The sequence below is a fragment of the Geotrypetes seraphini genome, chromosome 16 (assembly GCF_902459505.1).
Source record: "Geotrypetes seraphini chromosome 16, aGeoSer1.1, whole genome shotgun sequence".
NCBI lineage: Eukaryota > Metazoa > Chordata > Amphibia > Gymnophiona > Dermophiidae > Geotrypetes > Geotrypetes seraphini.
Window position 1 is genome coordinate 26,656,932 of NC_047099.1, and position 21,088 is coordinate 26,678,019.

At 43.9% G+C, this 21,088-nt stretch overlaps 1 protein-coding gene across 4 annotated transcripts in view; it reads right to left on the bottom strand.

Annotated features, from left to right (window-relative positions):
- The window catches only part of GATAD2B (GATA zinc finger domain containing 2B), a 123,801-nt gene that overhangs the window by 17,051 nt on the left and 85,662 nt on the right, over window positions 1-21,088 (bottom strand). For 3 of the 4 annotated variants that reach the window (XM_033924318.1, XM_033924320.1, XM_033924319.1), the window contains 5 exons: window positions 16,959-17,090; window positions 16,712-16,843; window positions 12,468-12,638; window positions 4,271-4,586; window positions 3,965-4,164 (listed from right to left, as the gene is read on the bottom strand). In XM_033924318.1, coding sequence (XP_033780209.1) covers window positions 3,965-4,164; window positions 4,271-4,586; window positions 12,468-12,638; window positions 16,712-16,843; window positions 16,959-17,090 — 951 coding nt within the window. The remainder of the gene's footprint in view (window positions 1-3,964; window positions 4,165-4,270; window positions 4,587-12,467; window positions 12,639-16,711; window positions 16,844-16,958; window positions 17,091-21,088) is intronic. The other variant, XM_033924322.1, reaches the window with a different exon arrangement.

The following is a 21,088-nucleotide window of genomic DNA, read 5'->3' on the forward strand; positions in this document are numbered from 1 at the left end:
TGAGAAAGAAAAGAACAAAGAATACGAGCACAGCGACTAATAAAATAATAAAAGCCGCGGTGAGAGAAGGCAAAAAAGGCTGCAGAGCTAGAAGAAGAGAACTTCTCGGCTCCGCGGAAAACGTTAAACTGAGATTCCTCACAGGAGACACGCTCTCCTAACTCGGGCGGGAAGGAACTCACGCATGTGCAGTGCAGCACTCGGAAGCTCTTACAAAGATCTTCAAGCAAGTCTGCTTTCGAGGCTGTCCGTTGCGGGGCTCCGTCGGTGATGTCACCCACTGTTGAGAATATGCTGCCTGCTTGTCCTTGGATAACCATTCATTCTGCACCTGGAATAGCTTCTTGCATTCAGATCAGTTCCTCATATCTTACTCAAATGTACATATAATTTGCCTTTCGTTTAGTCAACAGACTATGTACTACCCATTTGGACCCCACCTATACCTGACCCCTCAACCATAAAGTAAGATGTTTCCCTGTATTGTAGAACAGCGTTATCATCATATCTGTGTGCTTATTAGATGTTTCATTGAATTATGCTGACATCATATTATGTTACTGGAATATTCTTTAATGTTGTCTATTATGGTTTCATGTGTACTGTATTGACATTTATTATATTTCTATTATATGATTGTTCCAGGGTGCTGTTAAATGTGTATATTTCCAATACTGTATCATGTAAGTTCTATTGCTAGGTTTCATTTGCCATGTCCAAGTTGTTAAATAATAGTGAACACCACACAGATTAAATAGAAGTCAATAATGAATCAAAAATAACTCTTCTATCTATAATAAAGCTTGGATGCCCCATAAACCACCATCTACTATTTAAATCAATTGTGTAGAGATAGAATTTAAAATTCTTAACAGATACATCAAATTCTTAACAGATACATCAAAACCTCTGTTGTTAAATGGGGAGGAAAAAGCCTCAGAACCCCACCTCCACCTTAATGAATTTGGTGGTAGGCTTGATAGGGTGAAGAAACCTCATCGACATAAAAAAACCTCCCTACCAAAACAGTGTTGTGATACAGCAGAACAGAGGTGGCCCTGTAATTGAATCAATGAATGGGATTGGGATATACTGAATTCCTGAAATCATGTTACTAGCATGGGCTATTTACATTTTAGATACCTGAGGTAGCAGAAAATTGCAAAATGCTGGCCATCGTCGGTGAAATGGACCTTTATCGGGAGATAAGTACTTCTGACCTATCTGTCTTTAACCCCATAATTGCACTGCACAGAGCCATTAAATAATCACAATACTGTTTTGGTGGGAGAGGTTTTTTTATGTCAATGAGGTTTCTTCACCCTATCAAGCCTACCACCAAATTCATTAAGGTGGAGGTGGGGTTCTGAGGCTTTTTCCTCCCCATTTAACAACAGTGGTTTTGATGTATATGTTAAGAATATTAATTTCTCTCTCTAGTAGATGGTGGTTTATTGGGCATCAAAGCTTTATTATAGAATAGAAGAGTTATTTTTTTTATTCAAGTTCTTAAATAAACCACTTCAGCTAATCAAATAGCATCTACCATTTGAAAACACTGGAATACTGCTACTACTCTTCTGGGGTTGGTTGATATGAAGGTTTGAATTGCATATAGTCAGGGGAGGTATTTAAAGGAGCTTTTTTGCCCCTCATAATTACCCAAGAGAAAGCAATCTTCCATGGAAGTATGTGAGGCCATGTTCAGTATCACATTTTGTTTGAAACAGTTGCGTTCTAAACACTAGTGGGGAAGTTTTTCCATGAGAAAAACCAAAAACACCCTGTGGAGTGACGATGTTCCTAAATGGACTTTATTTGAAAGTGTCAAAGTTCCAAAGGTACACTGAAATCATCCACATAAAATAATTCCATCCACATAAAAAGAAATCATCCACATAAGAGCCTTAAAGGACCTAGTCCGCTAGGGATACAGGACCCAACACGGTCCGTGTTTCGACAAAAAGTCTTCTTCAGGGGTCCCTGGGGATCCTATAAAGGTGGGTATGTGGGAAACAATTGTGTGGTCAGCCGGAAGTGAGACACTGCTTACACCCTTTCTATTGCAAACACAAGCAGTGTCTCACTTCCGGCTCACCACACAATTGTTTCCCACATACTCACCTTTATAGGACCCCCAGGGATGTGGATGATTTATTTTTATGTGGATGGAATTATTTTATGTGGATGATTTCAGTGTACCTTTGGAACTTTGACACTTTCAAATAAAGTCCATTTAGGAACATCGTCACTCCACAGAGGTTTTTTTTTTTTTTTTTCTTCTCTGGATTTTCTTCTTTGTGGATATTTTGGGGTCAATTCCTTTTGTTTTTTGAAGTTTTTCTATGAGGAAGATCATGCAGTGTATGGTATTATTTGCCCTCACAAAAAGGTTGGCATATGGCCAGTTTCTGGATATCCTAGTCATCTTCAAACTAATCTGTGTGTCTCCTGGTACAAAATTCATGTATCTTCACAGATGCTGATGGATGTTACGGCATGTCAAGCATCGTGGCATTTTCCTACTACCCACTATTGATGGTTTCAACTGGCCAGCTTTTTCATTGAGAAACTGCAAGACATTTTGCTTGTATTCTGATGTAAAAGGAGTGGGCAACAACAGACACAGTGGGAATGAAATAATGCTTTTACCTATAGGTACACTAGTGGACAAAATTGTGGGAACCCTTCGGGTTTTTCAATTACCACAGAACTTTATTCAACTGTTGCTCCAGTTACTTATTTAATCCTGCATCGATTGATATTTATAAATATTCTTTGACTGTGTAATAGTTCCGTGGTCAGGAATTACTTTTTTCTGATTTGACATAAAAAGGTAAGCAATCAATCATTTTCTTTTCAAGATGTATTGCTTAGATTTTGAGCACATACAATTCAGTAGGTTGTTTATGTGTTTTGTTTTGATGCTCTGAAGATGTCTAAAGGCCCGCTGGGCAATATGACAAAATTTTAATTGCTATTTTTTATTAATTGCGATTTAATTGAATGAAATTAACATTGTCTAGATACACTAAAATTGTAGCTGTATGCTAAATTTTGCAGAAGAGACTTGACTAGTCATCTAAAAAGAGAGCAACAGCCATAAACTTAAGAAAAGAAAGCTACAGTTACTGAGAGACTGCAGCCAAAATTGGTCAAGGTGTCATTGGCTGGGGTACTGAAACTCTGCAAGCACTTTGAAGAGACTAGAAGCATCAGAAACAAGGCTAGAAGGGGCTGGAAAAAGACTGATAAAAATATAGTGAGAATGACTCTTCAGAATCAGAAATTAACTGCTGCTGACATCAACAAGTCTCTGGTGGAAACAGGGGTGTTGATGTCAGGCCAGACAGTTTGCCAGAGACTGGTGAAAGTAGGCCTGCGAGCAAGAATTCCCAGGAAAAAGGCCTTAACGCAGTTCAGCGTCATAAATGTTGAACTGGGCCTATAGAGCATGCCAGCTAGACCACAGAGCAGTAGAAGGTGTTGTGGAGCAATGAAATCTGAAACTCCATATTTGGCAGTGACAGTGTCCGCCAAGGACTGCTTGCTAGAGTGTACTACTGCCAACATGAAGCACCTCTGAGTGTGATGGCATGAGGCTACACGTCCAGAGATATTTTGGGGCAACTGCAGGTGCTTGATGGAATGATAAATGCTAACAAAATATATAAAGGAGGTCCTTTAGGCCAAGGTCCTCCCCTCAGCCAGAGGCATCTTTGGTGCCAGTCAACCATTCATTTTTCAACAGGTACCCCATGCCACATAGAGTTTCTGTTATCAGTTGAAAATGTTTAAAATTAAATACAATTATGATATTATAGCCATGGGTTTTTTGTTTTTTTTTAAGCGTAATGCCTAAAATGCTAGGTGTTTCCACAAATTTTGGCCACTAAATCTTACAGCAAGAGGTGTGATTAAGCAGACCTGAGTCACTTTGATGGTCCTGGGTGGAGATACCTGCCTGTTCTTGTTGCAAAGCTTTCACAAAAGCATTTTTCAGCCTATTGGTGTGCTCTGCTTTCAGTGCCTTCTTCTGATTGGACATCATGCACTGCTCACACAAGATCTTCCCACTCTTCTCCTGCTTCCAGTGAGGGGTGAAATCTGTTTGGCACTGTGCACACACAAAAGGATCCATCCTTAGGGAGACACAGCCTTTCCCTAAAAAAGAAAGAGAACATAATGTGTTCAAGCATGTGTGCAGGGATCCTGTCAGATATGGCCTTCACATAAACAGAAGTAACACAGTGGCATTTTACAATCTTACCTTGACTGTCAATGACACTCTGTACCACCTCCTCTAACCCCACCATGTAGATAAACTCGCTGTTGGCTGCGCTGGGTAGAAAGTGGAGAAGTGGTGCAGGAGGTTTGGGGGGTGGGATCTCCAGAAGCGTTTTCTCCAGCTGTTTGCGGAGAGCTAGTTTAGCAGCTGCTTGGGAGCTGGCAGGATCAGTCATTGCACTAGGGCTGGGAAGTGGGGAAGACACCCTGTTTACAGCTCCAGCTTGGATGTGAGATGCAAGGTTCATATACATGGCAGATGACGATGTACGCTGGCAGGGAACAGAGGGACTGGACTGCTGGAAAGAAGGGGACAGAAGAAAGCAAAGGGTTTAAAATCAACACCTACATGGACAACATGAGGAACAGATCCAATCACAAAAGGCAAGTAAACAATCCCAGAGCCAGAACAAAGAAAAGAACGAGGTGTTCAGAAAAGGGTGGTTTCCAGAACAGAAATCTCTACATAACCCCCTCCACCCCCAACCCAAAAAAAACCTTGTAATGGTGGGGTAGGTCTGCAGACAACTGATAAATCAGGCCTACAAGTGCATGATATTATCCAACAGCGTCTGATTTATCTTCTCTCTGGAGAAAGCAAAGTTGCAGGGTAAAAGAACGCAGCCGTAGTAGATGGTGACATTATCCAGTAATGGTTCTCCACCAAGCATGCTTTGCTAAAGCTGCACTTGCACATGTCTAAGCTCCAGTAAGAATCACGCTGGCACAGCAGCAGTGTCACAGCTGTTGAAAATCATTAAGCAGAATATGGAGAATGGAAAGTCTGGTTATGTTCCCTTGTTATCTACATCATGAGACCATAATTTCCAACCTCAGAGTTGCCTTTCAGGAATGTGATCAGGTTTGGCCATCCAAGAAGGTTAGTTTTGAAGATAACAAAAAAGAAAATAGGCAAAAAGGATTGATCACACAATTTAGTTGAAACGGTGGGTGTAGACATTGGTGTCTAGTAGAGAATGACACGGTGACAAAATCCATCACCGTTCCCGTCCCCGCGGATAACCGCGGGAAATAATCCCATGTCATTTTTTAGTGTCTATTTCAACCTCGGTCCTTCTACACCAGCATTCTTCAAAGCAAAGCTTGGGTCAGTGGTTGTGGCCATTCATACTCTGATTCTTATGTGAGCCAAGGATAATGAAGCCATTGTGACATCACTGATGTGATTGGTTCTTAGGCACTGGTGGAATGAGGCATTATGACATCACAATATCTGGATACCAGAGACTGTCATTCTTTAGTGTCTATCTCAACCTCAGTCCTTCTACACCAGCATTCTTCAAAGCAAAGCTTGTGGGTCAGTGGTTGTGGCCATTCATACTCTGATTCTTATGTGAGCCAAGGATAATGAAGCCACTGTGACATCACTGATGTGATTGGCTCTTAAGCACTGGTGGAATGAGGCATTATGACATCACAATATCTGCTCTGGATACCAGAGACTGTCATTCTGTAGTGTCTGTTTCAACCTCAGTCCTTCTACACCAGCATTCTTCAAAGCAAAGCTTGTGGGTCAGTGGTTGTGGCCATTCATACTCTGATTCTTCCCTCTCTCTTTAAAGAATGACATGAAGATGGTTTCCCGCGGTTATCCGGGGGGACGGGAACGGTGATGAATTTTGTCACCGTGTCAAAGTATGGACTGAAGACCTTGTTGCAGCTTTGCGTATGTCCATATTAAAGTTTAAAAAAATACCTCAAAAACATAAGTTAGTGATGGACATTTATTTAACTTATATTCAGCCTAAAATCTAAGGGAAGATTATGTTCCTACCTCGATAATCTTCTTTCCAGTATAAAAGAACATGAGTTTTGACCAGTGGGTTATTAACTCCAACTCATGAGTTTTTGCAGAAGGAATCATCTACAGCTTTTCAACTTCGCCTTCTTGTGTCAGCGGGTAGTCCCCATCTCTTCAGTTTGTTCCAAAACAGGTGATCACCCCTAAAAGAGGAGAAATAACAAGCAGGGTCTTTTCTGCTCTGTAACAAAAACAAGTAATTAAATCCTATGAAATTTCATACAAGCAAGGTGGACCAAAACAAGCCACCTACCTAAGTGCAACCAGAACTCATATTTATATAGCTATTTTGGCTCTCTCACAGGCTTTGCCATAGCGAATTATCGCATCACTTATTGTACTTGTTGGATTGTTTTTTGACTATCATCTTCATACTCTCTTGGCTGCTCCAATGCAAACATTTGGAGACACACAGGCATGTCTGAGACAGGAAGCAAGCTAAAACGATATGACAGGGCAGGTGTCAAGACTCATGTTCCTGTAGATTATTCCTTCTGCAAAAACTTGCAGGTAGAGGTTAAGACTCTTGCTCCTTTTGCACTGGAAGCGGAATACAACAGAACATATATGTATGAAAACATCAGTCAGATATTTTAAAAGAAGTCATAGAATCTATTTATCTTATGTTGGAAAAAATTCAGCCAGTACACTGCAATTGATTGGTCTTCAGGTGCTGCAGTAGCCTGAATTTTATCTGTTGATGTCAAAGAATTAAAAAAATTAAATAAACCTCTAGAGAAATTGTAAGCATCAACAATAAGATTGTGTTTGTGAAGTAGACTGTTTCTGAATTCCATTTCATTCAAACCATAGCCCTAGCAGTATTCTCTAAACCTCACTTATACAAAAGTGATGAGACTGCAGGTACTTCCTATTGTACTACTAGTTTGGGCAATGGATTTTCTGATTGTATAGGTTTCTGCTATCACACAGTGAGCGTACAGGTAACATGCCAGATCAGTATACACTAGCTAAAGCATGTTCTTCAGCATTAGTTTCCAGTTCAGAAGGGGGACCACGGAGAGAGAGTCAGGGAGGGCCCGACGGGCCCGAGAGACGCGCGAGAGAAGAAAGGGAGGGTCATTTGTTAAAGCCGGACCCTTTCCGTCTCGCGGCGCGTGGACCCCGAGAGCATACACCTGCCTGCGGGCTCACCCGGCTTTGTGGGTGACGGAGAGCCCGACCTGCTGGAATTTCTCGGCCTCGCTTCGCCGCAGATGGACTACGGGGGCCATGACCTGGCCGCACGCAATCCTCTTTACTCGGAAAAGACCTGCACAACGAAGCAGACAGCCAGGGAGGAACTGGAGGGGGAGAGGGAAAGGGGGCTGCTTTGGGGGAGGTGTGTGCTGGGAGGCAGACAGCTTTGCTTGGGGGGCGGGAAGACAGAAGGGGGGCCACGGAGAGAGAGTCAGGGAGGAACTGGAGGGGGAGAGGGAAAGGGGGGCTGCTTTGGGAGAGGGGTGTGCTGGGAGGCAGACAGCTTTGCTTGGGGGGGAAAACAGAAGGGGGGCCATGTAGAGACAGCCAGGGAGGAACTGGAGGGGGAGAGGGAAAGGGGGCTCTTTTGGGGGAGGGGTGTGCTGGGAGGTAGACAGCTTTGCTTGGGGGGGAAGACAGAAGGGGGGCCACGGAGAGACAGTCAGGGAGGAACTGGAGGGGGAGAGGGAAAGGGGGCTGCTTTGGGGGAGGGGGTGTGCTGGGAGGAAGACAGCTTTGATTGGTGGGGGGAAAACAGAAGGGGAGCCACGGAGAGACAGTCAGGGAGGAACTGGAGGTGGAGAGGGAAAGGAGGCTGCTTTGGGGGGAGGGGTGTGTTGGGAGGCAGACAGCTTTGCTTGAGGGAGGGGAGACAGAAGGGGGGCCACGGAGAGACAGCTAGGGAGGAACTGGAGGGGGAGAGGGAAAGGGGGCTCTTTTGGGGGAGGGGTGTGCTGGGAGGCAGACAGCTTTGCTTGGGGGTGGGAAGACAGAAGGGGGGCCACGGAGAGACAGCCAGGGAGGAACTGGAGGGTGAGAGGGAAAGAGGGCTCCTTTGGAGGAGGGGTGTGCTGGGAAGCAGACAGCTTTGCTTGGGGGGGAAGACAGAAGGGGGGCCACGGAGAGACAGTCAGGGAGGAACTTGAGGGGGAGAGGGAAAGGGGGCTGCTTTGGGGGAGGGGTGTGCTGGGAGGCAGACAGCTTTGCTTGGTGGGGGAAAACAGAAGGGGAGCCACGGAGAGACAGTCAGGGAGGAACTGGAGACGGAGAGGGAAAGGAGGCTGCTTTGGGGGGAGGGGTGTGTTGGGAGGCAGACAGCTTTGCTTGGGGGAGAGGAGATAGAAGGGGGCCACAGAGAGACAGTCAGGGAGGAACTGGAGGGGGAGAGGGAAAGGGGGCTGCTTTCTAGCACCCGTTAATGTAATGGGCTTTAACACTAGTATATAAATAATGTTACACTGGCTAAGTAAGTGGTAACAGACATTTCAGAAAGGGTCACATTGGTTATATGCAAGTTGAACTTCAGTCCCGAAGCCTTGCACTTAACCACAATGCACTGTGCTATTTTTGGGACACACTTAAAACAGGTACATGAAGAATAATGCACAAGGTCTTGCAGCTCACTTACTCTTCCAGCAGGAATAATTTCAATTAGGAATATTGTTTTCCATGACAGATACAGTATTTAAGTGGTTGTAGTTCCAATGGTTCAAAGGGAGGCTCTTATGGGTGATAAGAACAGTCTTTAAATTCCATGAAAAAAGCAGGATTTTTGAATATACTTTTCACATTCAAACCAGACATAAATCTGAAAACAAAGGGGTAGACGGACACCAATTGACTAGTCACAAGCAGAAGTAATGGAGAAGCAGAGGAGCCACTATTCAATGGAATATGTTACAATGTGGGATCTTGGTGATTATTTTTGCACCAATGTGCAAAATGAGTACATTCAATTATTATACACATTTCTAGTCAAAAGTTTTTTAGATTCCATTGCAAGACTGGTAACCAAAATATTTGCCGTGAGCAAGAAATGTAAGAATGGTTTGAGAGGTTGGTTTGCATTGCTAAGAAGACCAGTTGATCCTTAAGAATAAGAAAAACCATGCTAAGTCAAACCAAGGTCTGTCAAACCCAGCACCCTGTCTCTAACAAATGTATCTAAAAGACTTCTAAAGCACTCTTCAAAACCATGAAGACTCCAAAGTGTCATCTTTTTGTCAGGTGACTTAAGTTGTTTTATTCCATTTGGGCCCAAACTGTGCTGCAGATAAAACAGGGATGTCAGTCCTGATATACTGATGCACTGCTCATGTTTTTACTAGTGCTCAGTCATCAGTACAAAAGATTGTGTAATCAAAACAATTTGATATTAAAGGACATGATGCCTCTGGATGTAGGTAAAAACCCCCCCAAAAAACAAGGGTTTTTTCCAATTGGAAAACTTACTACCTGTTCCTCTAATCCCATCCCCACCCATCTACTTACCACTATCTCTCATATTGTCATCTCTTCTATCTGCCATCTCCTCAACCTATCTCTCTACTGTAACTGTGCCTGACGCTCCTCAAAAAGCCCTCACTGGACCCTACCTGCCTACCATCCTGTCTCCTTCCTCTCCAAGCTACTTGAACATGCTGTTTTCACTGCTGTTGCCTTGACTCTCTTTCATCTCAAGCTATCCTTGCCCCATTTCAATTGGGCTTTTTCCCTCTTCATTCTACAGAAACTGCCCTTATGAAAGTCTCCAATGACCTCTACTCTTATCCTTCTTGATCCATCAGCAGCTTTTGACATGGTAAATCACAACCTACTTCATCAATACACTGTCCTCACTTGGATTTCAGGGCTTTGTCATCTCATAGTTTTCATCCTATCTTTCCCATCACACCTTTAGCTTATGCTGTGGTGGATCCTCCTCCTCCTCCACCATCCCCCTGTCCGATGGTGTACTTGAAAGCTCTATCCTGGGACCACTTCTTTTTTCCATCTACAACTCTTTCCTTGGTGCTCTAATCTCCTTCCATGGCTTTCAGTAGCACCTCTGTGCCGACAACTCACAGATCTCTCTCTACACCTGAAATCTTGACAGACTGCTTATCTGACATCTGTACCTGGATGTCTCATCAGCATCTAAAATTAAATATGGCCAAGACTAAGCTCCTTATCTTTCCACCTAAACCCATCTTTCCTCTTCCCCCGCTCTCTAGTTCTGTGCACAATACCCTCATCCTCCCTGTCTCGTCGGCTCGCATCCTTGGGGTAATCTTTGACTCATCTCCCTCCTTCTCTTCACATATTGAACAGACTGTCAAAACCTGTCATTTCTTTCTCTACAATATTGCTATAATCAGACACTTCCTTTCTAAGTGCACTGCCGAGACCCTCATCCATACCCTCATCACCTCTCGCCTAGATTACTGCATAACCTGCTTTTCACTGGCTTTCCGCTAAACCATCTCTCCCCCCTTCAGAACTTTGCTGCATTATCCCTCTCCTCAAGTCACTTCATTGGCTCCCTATCCATTTCTTCATACAGTTCAAACTCTTCTTACTGACCTACAAGTGTATTTGTTCCACAGCTTCTCAGTATCTCTCTCATCTCTCCCCACACTCTCCTCTGGGCACGCCACTCATCAGATGACTCTCTTACATGTATCCTTCTCTTCTACAGTCAGCTCCAGACTCCGTCCCTTCTACTTCGTTGCACTGTATATCTAGAACAAACAGCCTGACTCAGTACGTCAAGCTGAGTCTTTGGCAGTATTCAAATCCAGACTCAAAGCCCACTTTTTTGAAGTTGCTTTCAATTCCAAAGTCCAAACTCCAAACTCAGCACCAATATCTGTCCCCCACTGTGTATCAATGCACCTCCTTGTCCAGTTTGTCTGTCTTGACCAGATTGTAAGCTCTTTTGAGCAAAGACTGTCTCTTCCATGTTCTGATGTACAGTGATGCGTATGTCTAGTAGCACTATAAAAATGATTAGCAGTAGTAGTAGTTAGGAAAAAAGGAGTGAAGAGAGAGCCTAATGAAATACACAAAAAAATCTTCAGTAAAGTAGAAAATAACAATATTTATAAACTGCAAAAATCCTCCACACAGGTGCTGATTAGGAATTACCACCTACAGCAGGGGTGTCAAAGTCCCTCCTCGAGGGCCGTAACCCAGTCGGGTTCTCAGTATTTCCCCAATGAATATGCAGGAGATCTATTAGCATACCATGAAAGCAGTGCAGGCAAATAGATCTCATGCATATTCATTGGGGAAATCCTGAAAACCCGACTGGATTGTGGCCCTTGAGGAGGGACTCTGATCCCCCTGACCCACAGTATATGCCATGCAGCACGCGAGAAAGCTCCTAGAGCTTTATTTACATTTTCTCCAGCCCTCCTCCCTTAGACGTCACCCTTGTGCATGAGCTGAACATCCTGTATGTCCTAAGAGAAAGTGCAGAAAAAAAAAAGGAAAGAGAAGGAAAAGAATGAAAGGTGAGACAGAAACTTTTAAGTGGCAGAGGCTCTAGAGAAAAATGTCACATGCCCTCTTGTTTTGTCTGAGATCTAAGAAGAGGTTCCACGTGGGCATGGTTGGATATCCTAAAACTATTCACCCCAGCAGTATACAATAATATCATAAAAGTTTTTTCCAAAATACCGCTAATACCAGACAATACACATCAGTATTGTTAGCCCGACAAACTTGAAGGACTATGGCCTCAGAATCGGAGCCTACGCACAGCAGTGGAGATCACAGACTGAGGATAATCCGCGTAGTAATACAGCTCCTGCTCCAATCATTGGCCGGTGTATATATATTTTTTAAAATAATTTTTATAAAGCATTTCTATCAAGCTAAACCTACACCCTGAACTTCAGAAACTTTTACAAGAATACTGTGTATGTGTGCAAGCCAGGATTTGAAAAACATAAACCAAAAAGACTTAGCTTGTTGCTGACTTGTCTTTAAAAATGGATTCGGTCACACATACACATATATACACTGGCCAATGATTGGAGCAGGAGCTGTATTACTAAGCGGATTATCCTCAGTCTGTGATCTCCACCGCTGTGCGTAGGCTCCGATTCTGAGGCCATAGTCCTTCAAGTTTGTCGGGCTAACAATACTGATGTGTATTGTCTGGTATTAGCGGTATTTTGGAAAAAAACTTTTATGACACGGTTGGATATCATCATCCCCTTCTGTAGCCAATTTCAACCTGCGGCTGAAACACAAAATCCCTTGTAGCACTAACAAGCTATACCTACAGTCTGACAGAGAAATGCTACTAAGCAGGTTTACTGACAACAGATTTGTCATTTTTAGTTTCATCTTCTTAGCTTCACTTTCTAGAAGGAGATGAAATCTTGCTTACCGGCTGGTAGTTAATAGCAGTGCTCATGTTGGGCGTCGAGGAACGAATCAGAGCAGGTTTCGGGGGGATGCGCTGGCCTTGTAATTGGGCTGGGTTTGGAGCAATCACTCGCTGTGACATCAGCATATGGGGAAGGGCTGTATTTGTGGCTGATCTGATGACGCTGTGACTCTGGCCATTTCAGAAAGGAAAACAAAACAAAAAAAAGACATTTACAGGATCAAGGTTCCTAAGTGTCCTATCTTATCACCCATTCCAATAGTAGCTCCTATGAATAGAAGATTAGAACTTGCAGAAGCACTTTAGAAAGCCATAATCCATCATCTACGATGGTTAGGAGTAAAACTTTTGGGAATCAGTCTCCAAGAGATTCTCATTCTCTGCGTATCATTTGCTTGTCACCTGCTTTTAAAAACCTAACAGTACACACAGAAAATTCACCTGCATCATATTTCATAGAAACATAGAAATAGACGGCAGATAAGGGCCACGGCCCATCAAGTCTGCCCACTCTAATGACCCTCCCTATTTATCTTTGCGGATAGATCCCACATGTCTATCCCATCTGGCCTTAAAATCTGGCACGCTACTGGCCTCAATAACCTGGAGTGGAAGACTATTCCAGCGATCAACTACCCTTTCAGTGAAGAAGAACTTCCTAGTGTCACCGTGCAGTTTCCCGCCCCTGATTTTCCACGGATACCCCCTTGTTGTCGCGGGACCCTTGAAAAAGAAGATATCCTCTTCCACCTCGATGCGGCCCGTGAGATACTTGAATGTCTCGATCATATCTCCCCTCTCTCTACGTTCCTCGAGTGAATAGAGCTGCAACTTCCCTAACCGCTCCTCGTATGGGAGCTCCTTGAGTCCCGAGACCATCCTGGTGGCCATTCTCTGGACCGATTCCAGTCTCAGCACATCCTTGCGGTAATGCGGCCTCCAGAATTACACACAGTACTCCAGGTGTGGTCTCACCATGGATCTATACAGTGGCACCCGCAGATCACACATCAAATAGCCGGCTTAATCTTCAACTTCCACTTCACATTCTTAACTCTTTCAGATTTACTAACAAGTGGAGAAAGCATGCAGAGCAGGGCTCTTTCCACCCCCTCTGCTTAAGTATGGGTGTGTATGTGCCATTGTTGGGGCAGTTGTGGAAGGGTAGGTTTTGCAGGGTGGTGGGACAGCTGCAAGGAGGACTTTCTGGGAGGGTGATAGCTTTGATGGGAGGGAGATTAGCTTTGAGGTTGGGGCAGTAGCAAATGTATAAGTTTTGGGGCACTCTAGATCACAAGGGGCAACAGTTTTCAAAGGTGCAGAGAATAGAGAACGGAGAGACCTAGTTTGAAGTCAGGAATTCCCAAACTGCTATGTTTCATTTTGTTATAGAAGTTCAAACTGTTTCTCCCATTAAAAATACACGGGACCATTTTTTTTTACTGGGGGGGAGGGAGCGCCTCTCTTTCTGAAACCCCTGGGATGATTTTGCAAATTTTTGAACTTGATGTGTCATTTCATCAGGTTTTCTCCACAATCCAAATGTTATCCTGTTCCATTAAATTTTGGGAGAATTATTTTGCCTCCATACAGACATATGAACAGACATTTCTCGACCACTTTAGTATAATTATTTAAAACTTCTGTTGGATTGGAAAGAAAAAAAAAAAGATGGTTTTAATGTGCTGGGGCTGGTGGTACCTCTTACACACGTACCGCAACATAAATGCAGGGAGGCATCGTTCTGTCAGGATAAGGCACTAAGAACACAACACTAGCTCGAGAAATGGGCTGCGACATGACAAACGAGGTTTAACGTGGATAAGTGTAAGGTGATGCATGTCGGTAACAAAAATCTTATACGCGAATACAGGATGTCCGGTGCAGTACTCGGAGAGACCCCCCCCAGGAGAGAGACTTGGGAGTACTGGTCGACAAGTCAATGAAACCGTCCACGCAATATGCGGCAGCGGCGGCAAAAAGGGCGAACAGAATGCTAGGAATGATTAAGAAGGTGATCATGAACAGATCGGAGAAGGTTATCATGCCGCTGTACCGGGCCATGGTGCGCCCTCACCTGGAGTACTGCGTCTAGCACTGGTCGCCGTACATGAAGAAGGACACGGTACTACTCAAAAGGGTCCAGTAAGAGCGACTAAGATGGTTAAAGGGCTGGAGGAGTTGCTGTACAGTAAAAGATTAGAGAAACTGGGCCTCTTCTCCCTCGAATAGAGGAGATTGAGAGGGGACATGATTGAAACCTTCAAAATTCTGAAGGGAATAGACTTAGTAGATAAGGACAGGTTGTTCACCCTCTCCAAGGTAGGGAGAACGAGAGGGCACTCTCTAAAATTGAAAGGGGATAGATTCCATACGAACATAAGGAAGTTCTTCTTCACCCTGAGAGTGGTGGAAAACTGGAACGCTCTTCCGGAGTCTGTCATAGGGCCACCTTTCCTTTTTATCTCTCTGCTATGTGCTTTTGACCTTCACATCAGCAATTAACCCCCGGGGGTGCTTTTCTTTAGGACCAGAGAAGGTGGGACCTTCCAGGCTACTACTCCAATCCCATCTGCAACATCACATGCACACACTCTGCTTCTCCTCTAATTAGGAGCTCCTGGACTGGGAGGGAGAAGGAAAATCTAAGGCAAAGTGGATGGATGAGGGGGGGGGGGGGGAGGCCACAGGTGGATCAGACCTTGGTTAAGGGGCTGGAGGAGTTGCCCTACAGGGAGAGATTGGAGAAACTGGGCCTCTTCTCCCTTGAAAAGAGGAGACTGAGAGGAGACATGATCGAAACATTTAAAATATTGAAGGGAATAGACTTAGTAGATAAAGACAGGTTGTTTACCCTCTCCAAGGTAGAGAGAACAAGAGGGCACTCTCTAAAGTTGAAAGAGGATAGATTCCGTACAAACGTAAGGAAGTTCTTCTTCACCCACAGAGTGGTAGAAAACTGGAACGCTCTTCCGGAGGCTGTTATGGGGAAAGACACCCTCCAGGGATTCAAGACAAAGTTAGACAAGTTCCTGCTGAACCAGAACGTACGCAGGTAAGGCTAGTCTCAGTTAGGGCACTAGTCTTTGACCTAAGGGCCATCGCGTGAGCGGACTGCTGGGCACGATGGACCACTGGTCTGACCCAGCAGCGGCAATTCTTATGTTCATTCCTGTAAGCTCTGCCTTAACCGCACAAGCCTCGAACACTTAAGATTTTAAAGTGTTTGAGGCTTGTGCAGATGAGGATGGAGCTTAGGCATTGGTGGAATGAGGCATTATGACATCACAATCTGAGCTCTAGAATGTTGCTGCTTATGATTTTAAAGGGTTTGAGGCTTGGGCAGATGAGGACGGAGCTTAGGCATTGGTGGAATGAGGCATTATGACATCACAATCTGAGCTCTAGAATGTTGCTGCTTATGATTTTAAAGGGTTTGAGGCTTGGGCAGATGAGGACGGAGCTTAGGCATTGGTGGAATGAGGCATTATGACATCACAATCTGAGCTCTAGAATGTTGCTACTTATGATTCTAAAGGGTTTGAGGCTTGTGCAGCTGAGGACGGAGCTTTCAGGAATGGGGCAAGGACAGGAAAAGAACTTGTGGGGATGGGACAGGAAAATGAGTTCCCGGGGGGAAGGGGAAAAATTTGTTCCCGCGTTATTCTCTAATACCTGTGTGCAAGCGCTATATCAAATACATAAATACAATACATTGCTGCTCTCTCTGTACTCTGGATATACTGTGCAGCTCACCCACCTCCCATTACTGTTCTCTCTGAATCTGGATATAGCATGTAGCCACCCCCCCCCCCCCCCCATTACTGCTTTCTCTGTACTCTGGATATAGCATGCAGGCTCCCCTACATCCCATTACTGCTCAGTGTACTCTGAATATAGCGTGCAGGTCCCCCTCCCCCACCTCCCTAGATTTAGAATGCAGGGGCCCCTTCTCCCACTAATACACAGGTCACCCACCGCCTGCTACTTTATCTCTTTAGCACAGACCCTTTAGGATTATTCTATGATGTATATTTTTCCTTTGGATTCCACAGATAAGCTACGTCATATTCCAAAAGAATAACAGTAACTGAACTTATGGGCAACAGGAATGACTAGCAGAAGTAACAGGTAGGTTTACTCTGAGGTTTTTCTCTTTATCTGACTCTGCCTGGGCCAATGTATACTGGAACAAAAACGCAGAGCCTGAGCCTCACCTCTGGAGCGACGTCTCACACACATACCTGAACGCTCCGCAAGTTCTGCGTTTCATGTCCCTGCGCACCAGGCCGGGATGGAAGCTTGGACAGACCCTGCTGTCCAACATGGGCAGGAGAGGGCTGGACAATGGACGCTGCATTCTGGACAACTGAAGTCTGACATGACACACAAAAAAAAAAAAATCCCCAAGTCATTTAAATCTCAGGAGCATCCTAAAAGCTCGTCGTTTCACAGATATCGGTCGAATTCTAATTGCTGGTCAATAATCACCTTTTGGACAACATTCTCCTTCTGTAGCTGACTCTGCCTCAGTTTCTTCAGCAGGACCAATCGGGCCTCTTCTAACCGCAACTCATCTCGGAGCTGTTTAATGAGCTGCTGCCTTTCTTCTAGGTCTTTACCCTAACAAAACGAGGTGAGACAGGAATGGAAAGAGGCAGAGATGAAAGAACAGAGTTACCACCCTAGAACTCAGTTGTACTCTCCACAGAAAAAAGGGAACAAATATCCCTAAGAGTTCTTGATGAAGAACAGTCAAAGCTCTTAACTGTGACCTAAAAAATGAAGTAATAATGAGAAGCTAGCAAATATACTTCCTCCATTATTTCCAGGTTTAAAAAATGATAAAAAATAAATCTGTTCTAGTCAAGGAAGTTTAATTAACAGGAGACGACAGCAGGAGCTGGCTTGGCCCATTAAGAACACAAGAACTGCCATACTGGGACAGAATGAAGGTCCACCAAGCCCAGTATCCTCTTTCCAACAGTGGCCAACCCAGGTCCCAAGTAATAAAACAGATTGTATGTTGCTTATCCTAAGTGGATCTCCCCAAGCCATCTCAATAATGGCCTATGGACTTCCCTTTTAGGAATTTATCCAAACCTTTTTTTAAACGTGAAGCCAGTAGGTGGAGCTTGTCACCATACTGATTCACCCAAAACAGCCAAGGAGATTTAATTGATAGGAGACCGCACCTAAGACTGTTTTGAGTGTATGAAGATGGCAGCACCATGAGGAGACTGTCTCCTATTAACTAAACCTCCTTAGCTGCAGTAGATAAAAATACTGGAGGACCGAAACATAGCATCTTGTTGCAAATGACCTACACCATGTCAATATACATAAGCAGCAACACATCCTCTCTGTCCAGATACCTCCTCCTGTCACTTTCGTCCATCCTACCCAAATTATCATCTCCCTCTTGTTTTTACCACTTTTCTCTGCCCCTTTGGTCAGCAAACTTGAATTTTGCTTTGATCACGCCCCTCTGAATTAATGACCCCCCCCTCCCATCTTTCATAGGGGAAAACACCCTCCATGGATTCAAGACAAAGTTAGACAAGTTCCTGCTGAACAAGGACGTACGCTGGTAGGGTTAGTCTCAGTTAGGGCGCTGGTCTCTGACCAGACGGCCACCGCGTGAGCGGACTGCTGGGCAGGGTGGACCACTGGTCTGACCCAGCAGTGGCAATTCTTATGTTCTTAGAAGGCTATCAATGTTTAATCTCTGCCAATCGTTCCTGTGACCAAGATGGTAAAAGAAGGGGGGGGGTGAGGGAATCACATCATTGTTTAAGATATTATTGAAGAGATAAGAACATAAGTATTGCCTCTGGCCAGGTCAGACCAGGGGGTCCATCGTACTCAGCAGCCCGCTCCTGCGGCGGCCCTCCAGGTCCTTGACCTGTAAGTTCCCACCACCTGAATTGTTTATACCCTAATCCTGAAGTACCCTGTATAGTAACCCTCTGTCTATACCCTGTAATCCCTTTATCCTTCAGGAATTCATCCAATCCATTTTTGAAACCCACTATTGTACTCTGTCCTATCACCTCTCCTGGAAGCGCATTCCAGGTATCCACCATCCTCTGAGTGAAGAAGTACTTCCGAGCATTCGTCTTGAATCTGTCTCCTTTCAGTTTTTTTGAATGCCCTCTTGTTTTTGATGTCCCCGCTAGCCTGAAGAATCTGTCCCTCTCCACCACTTCTTTTATTTGTATATACATTTTGTATTGTTGCATTATTCATTTTTTACTGTTTGTTCTCTGCTCTAAACAGGATTTTCTTATAACAGTTGATTCTACGTTTTATGAATAAAGTGCATTCCCAAAATCTTGCCTACTAGAAACAATGTGATAGTGAGTGGAAACGCTACACATACACTTCTCCCTCCGCATTCGCTGTGATACGGGATGAACAGAACCGCAACTACAGAAAAACCATTGCTGTTTTCTATTAAAAACCGTTGTGAATATGGTGAAACCGCGAACAATGTGGTGGGAGCCCTGGCCTGTTCCTGAAGGAGAGGCAAAACACGGTGAAGAAAGTGCTGGGAATCGGCGATTTTCTCTGCAAACGCTTGGAATCAGCGATTTCTCTATGCAAGCTGATGTAATTTGGGGGGAGGAGCCAGCAAGCTAAAAACCGTGAATTATTGAAACCGTGATTGCTGGAATTCGCTGCCTAACCGCTTGCGCTGTGAATCCGATTTAAAACAATTTAAAGCAAAACTAAAAACATTCTTGTTCCAAGACGCTTTTGGATAATAACTGTCCTTTTAAGGGCAAAATTTAAAACAAATTTTTTTTTTTTACTCTAACCTATTGTTTTTCCCTTTTATGTCGCTACTTTTCTATAATAATTGTTGTTCCTCCCCATTACCCTATTGTTTGAGGTAGTTCTGTAAGTTTCATCAAAACCTTTTGCTATGTTTGGATGTTATTTAGTATCCCTTGTTTTTATGTGTTTTTATGTAATTTTACATTGTAAACCGCTTAGAAACCTGAATAAGCGATCTAAAAAATTTTTTTTATAAACTTGAAACTGTGAATACGGAGGGAGAAGTGTATCTTCTTAAGGACCCCCGTCAGAGATGGGAAACTTGGCTAGAATGGCTTTCACTGGCTCTCTTATTTCTTCAGAAGGCACAAAGTCTAGGGGAGATGCTATGAAATAGTACACTGAAAACAAAGAAAATATTTTTTCATCCACTATCCAGAGGAGATTTGATTTGATATACCGCTTTTGATCATTAATACTAAAGCGGTTTACACCTGAATAAAATGCAGTTTAAATATATAAGAACATAAAACTTGCTAATACTGGGATAGACCGAAGGGGGTACTGATAGACAGAACCCTAAAGCCTTCGGCTCAATGTGCGGCGGCGGCAAAGAAAGCAAGCAGGATGTTGGACATGATTAAGAAGGGGATCACGAGCAGATCGGAAGAGGTCGTAATGCCACTTTACAGAGCAATGGTCAGACCTCACTTGGAATACTGTGTCCAGCACTGGTCTCCATACCTTAAGAAGGATATAACTCTGCTGTAGAGGGTTGCAGAGGCAAGCCACGAAACTAGTCAAAGGTATGGAAAATTTGAGCTACGAAGAACGCCTCATAAAACTGGGACTATTCACCTTCGAGAAGAGAAGATTGCGAGGGGATTTGATAGAGACTTTTAAACTATTAAAGGGTTTTGATAAAATAGACCAGGAAACAGCATTACTAACATTTTCGGAGGTGACACGGACAAGGGGTCATAGCCTGAAACTGAGTGGCAGCAGGTTTAGGACAAATGTTAGGAAGTTCTGCTTCACACAGCGAGTGGTTGGCACTTGGAATGCTCTCCCGGAGGAGGTTGTGGCGGAGAATACTGTTCCGAGTTTCACGCGCAAGTTGGATGCACACCTTCTTGCAAATCATATTGAAAGATACGGGAAATCCGGGTCTCCAAAAAGGAGAACCTAAATGGGCCACCGTGTGCGCGGATCGCCGGACAAGATGGACCACGGTCTGATCCGGTGAAGGCATTTCTTATGTTCTTATGAAGGTCCATCAAGCCTAGTATCCTGTTTCCAGCAGGGGCCAACCCAGGTCCCAAGTACCTAGCTAGATCCCAAGTAATAAAACAAATTTTATGCTGCTTATCCTAGGAATAAGCAGTGGATTTTCCCAAGTCATCTCAATAATGGCCTATGGACTTCTCTTTTAGGAAATTATCCAAGCCTTTTTTAAACCCCGCTAAGCTAACTGATTCCTCCACATTCTCCGGCAACAAATTCCAGAGTTAATTACACATTGCATGAAGAAATATTTTCTCTGGTTTGTTTTAAATCTACTGCTTAGCAACTTCATCACATGCCCCCTAGTCCTAGTATTTTTGGCAAGAATTCACATATACCCTTTCCACTCCACTCAGTATTTTATAGACCTCTGAGCCGTTTCTGCTCCTAGCCACTTTAGTTTTTCCTCATAGGGATGTCGTCCATCCCTTTTATCATTTTTTGTTGCCCTTCTCTGTACCTTTTCTAATTCCACTATATGTTTTTTGAGATATGGTGACCAGAATTGCATACATGGCTGTATCATAGAGCGATACAAGGGCATTATAACATTTTCA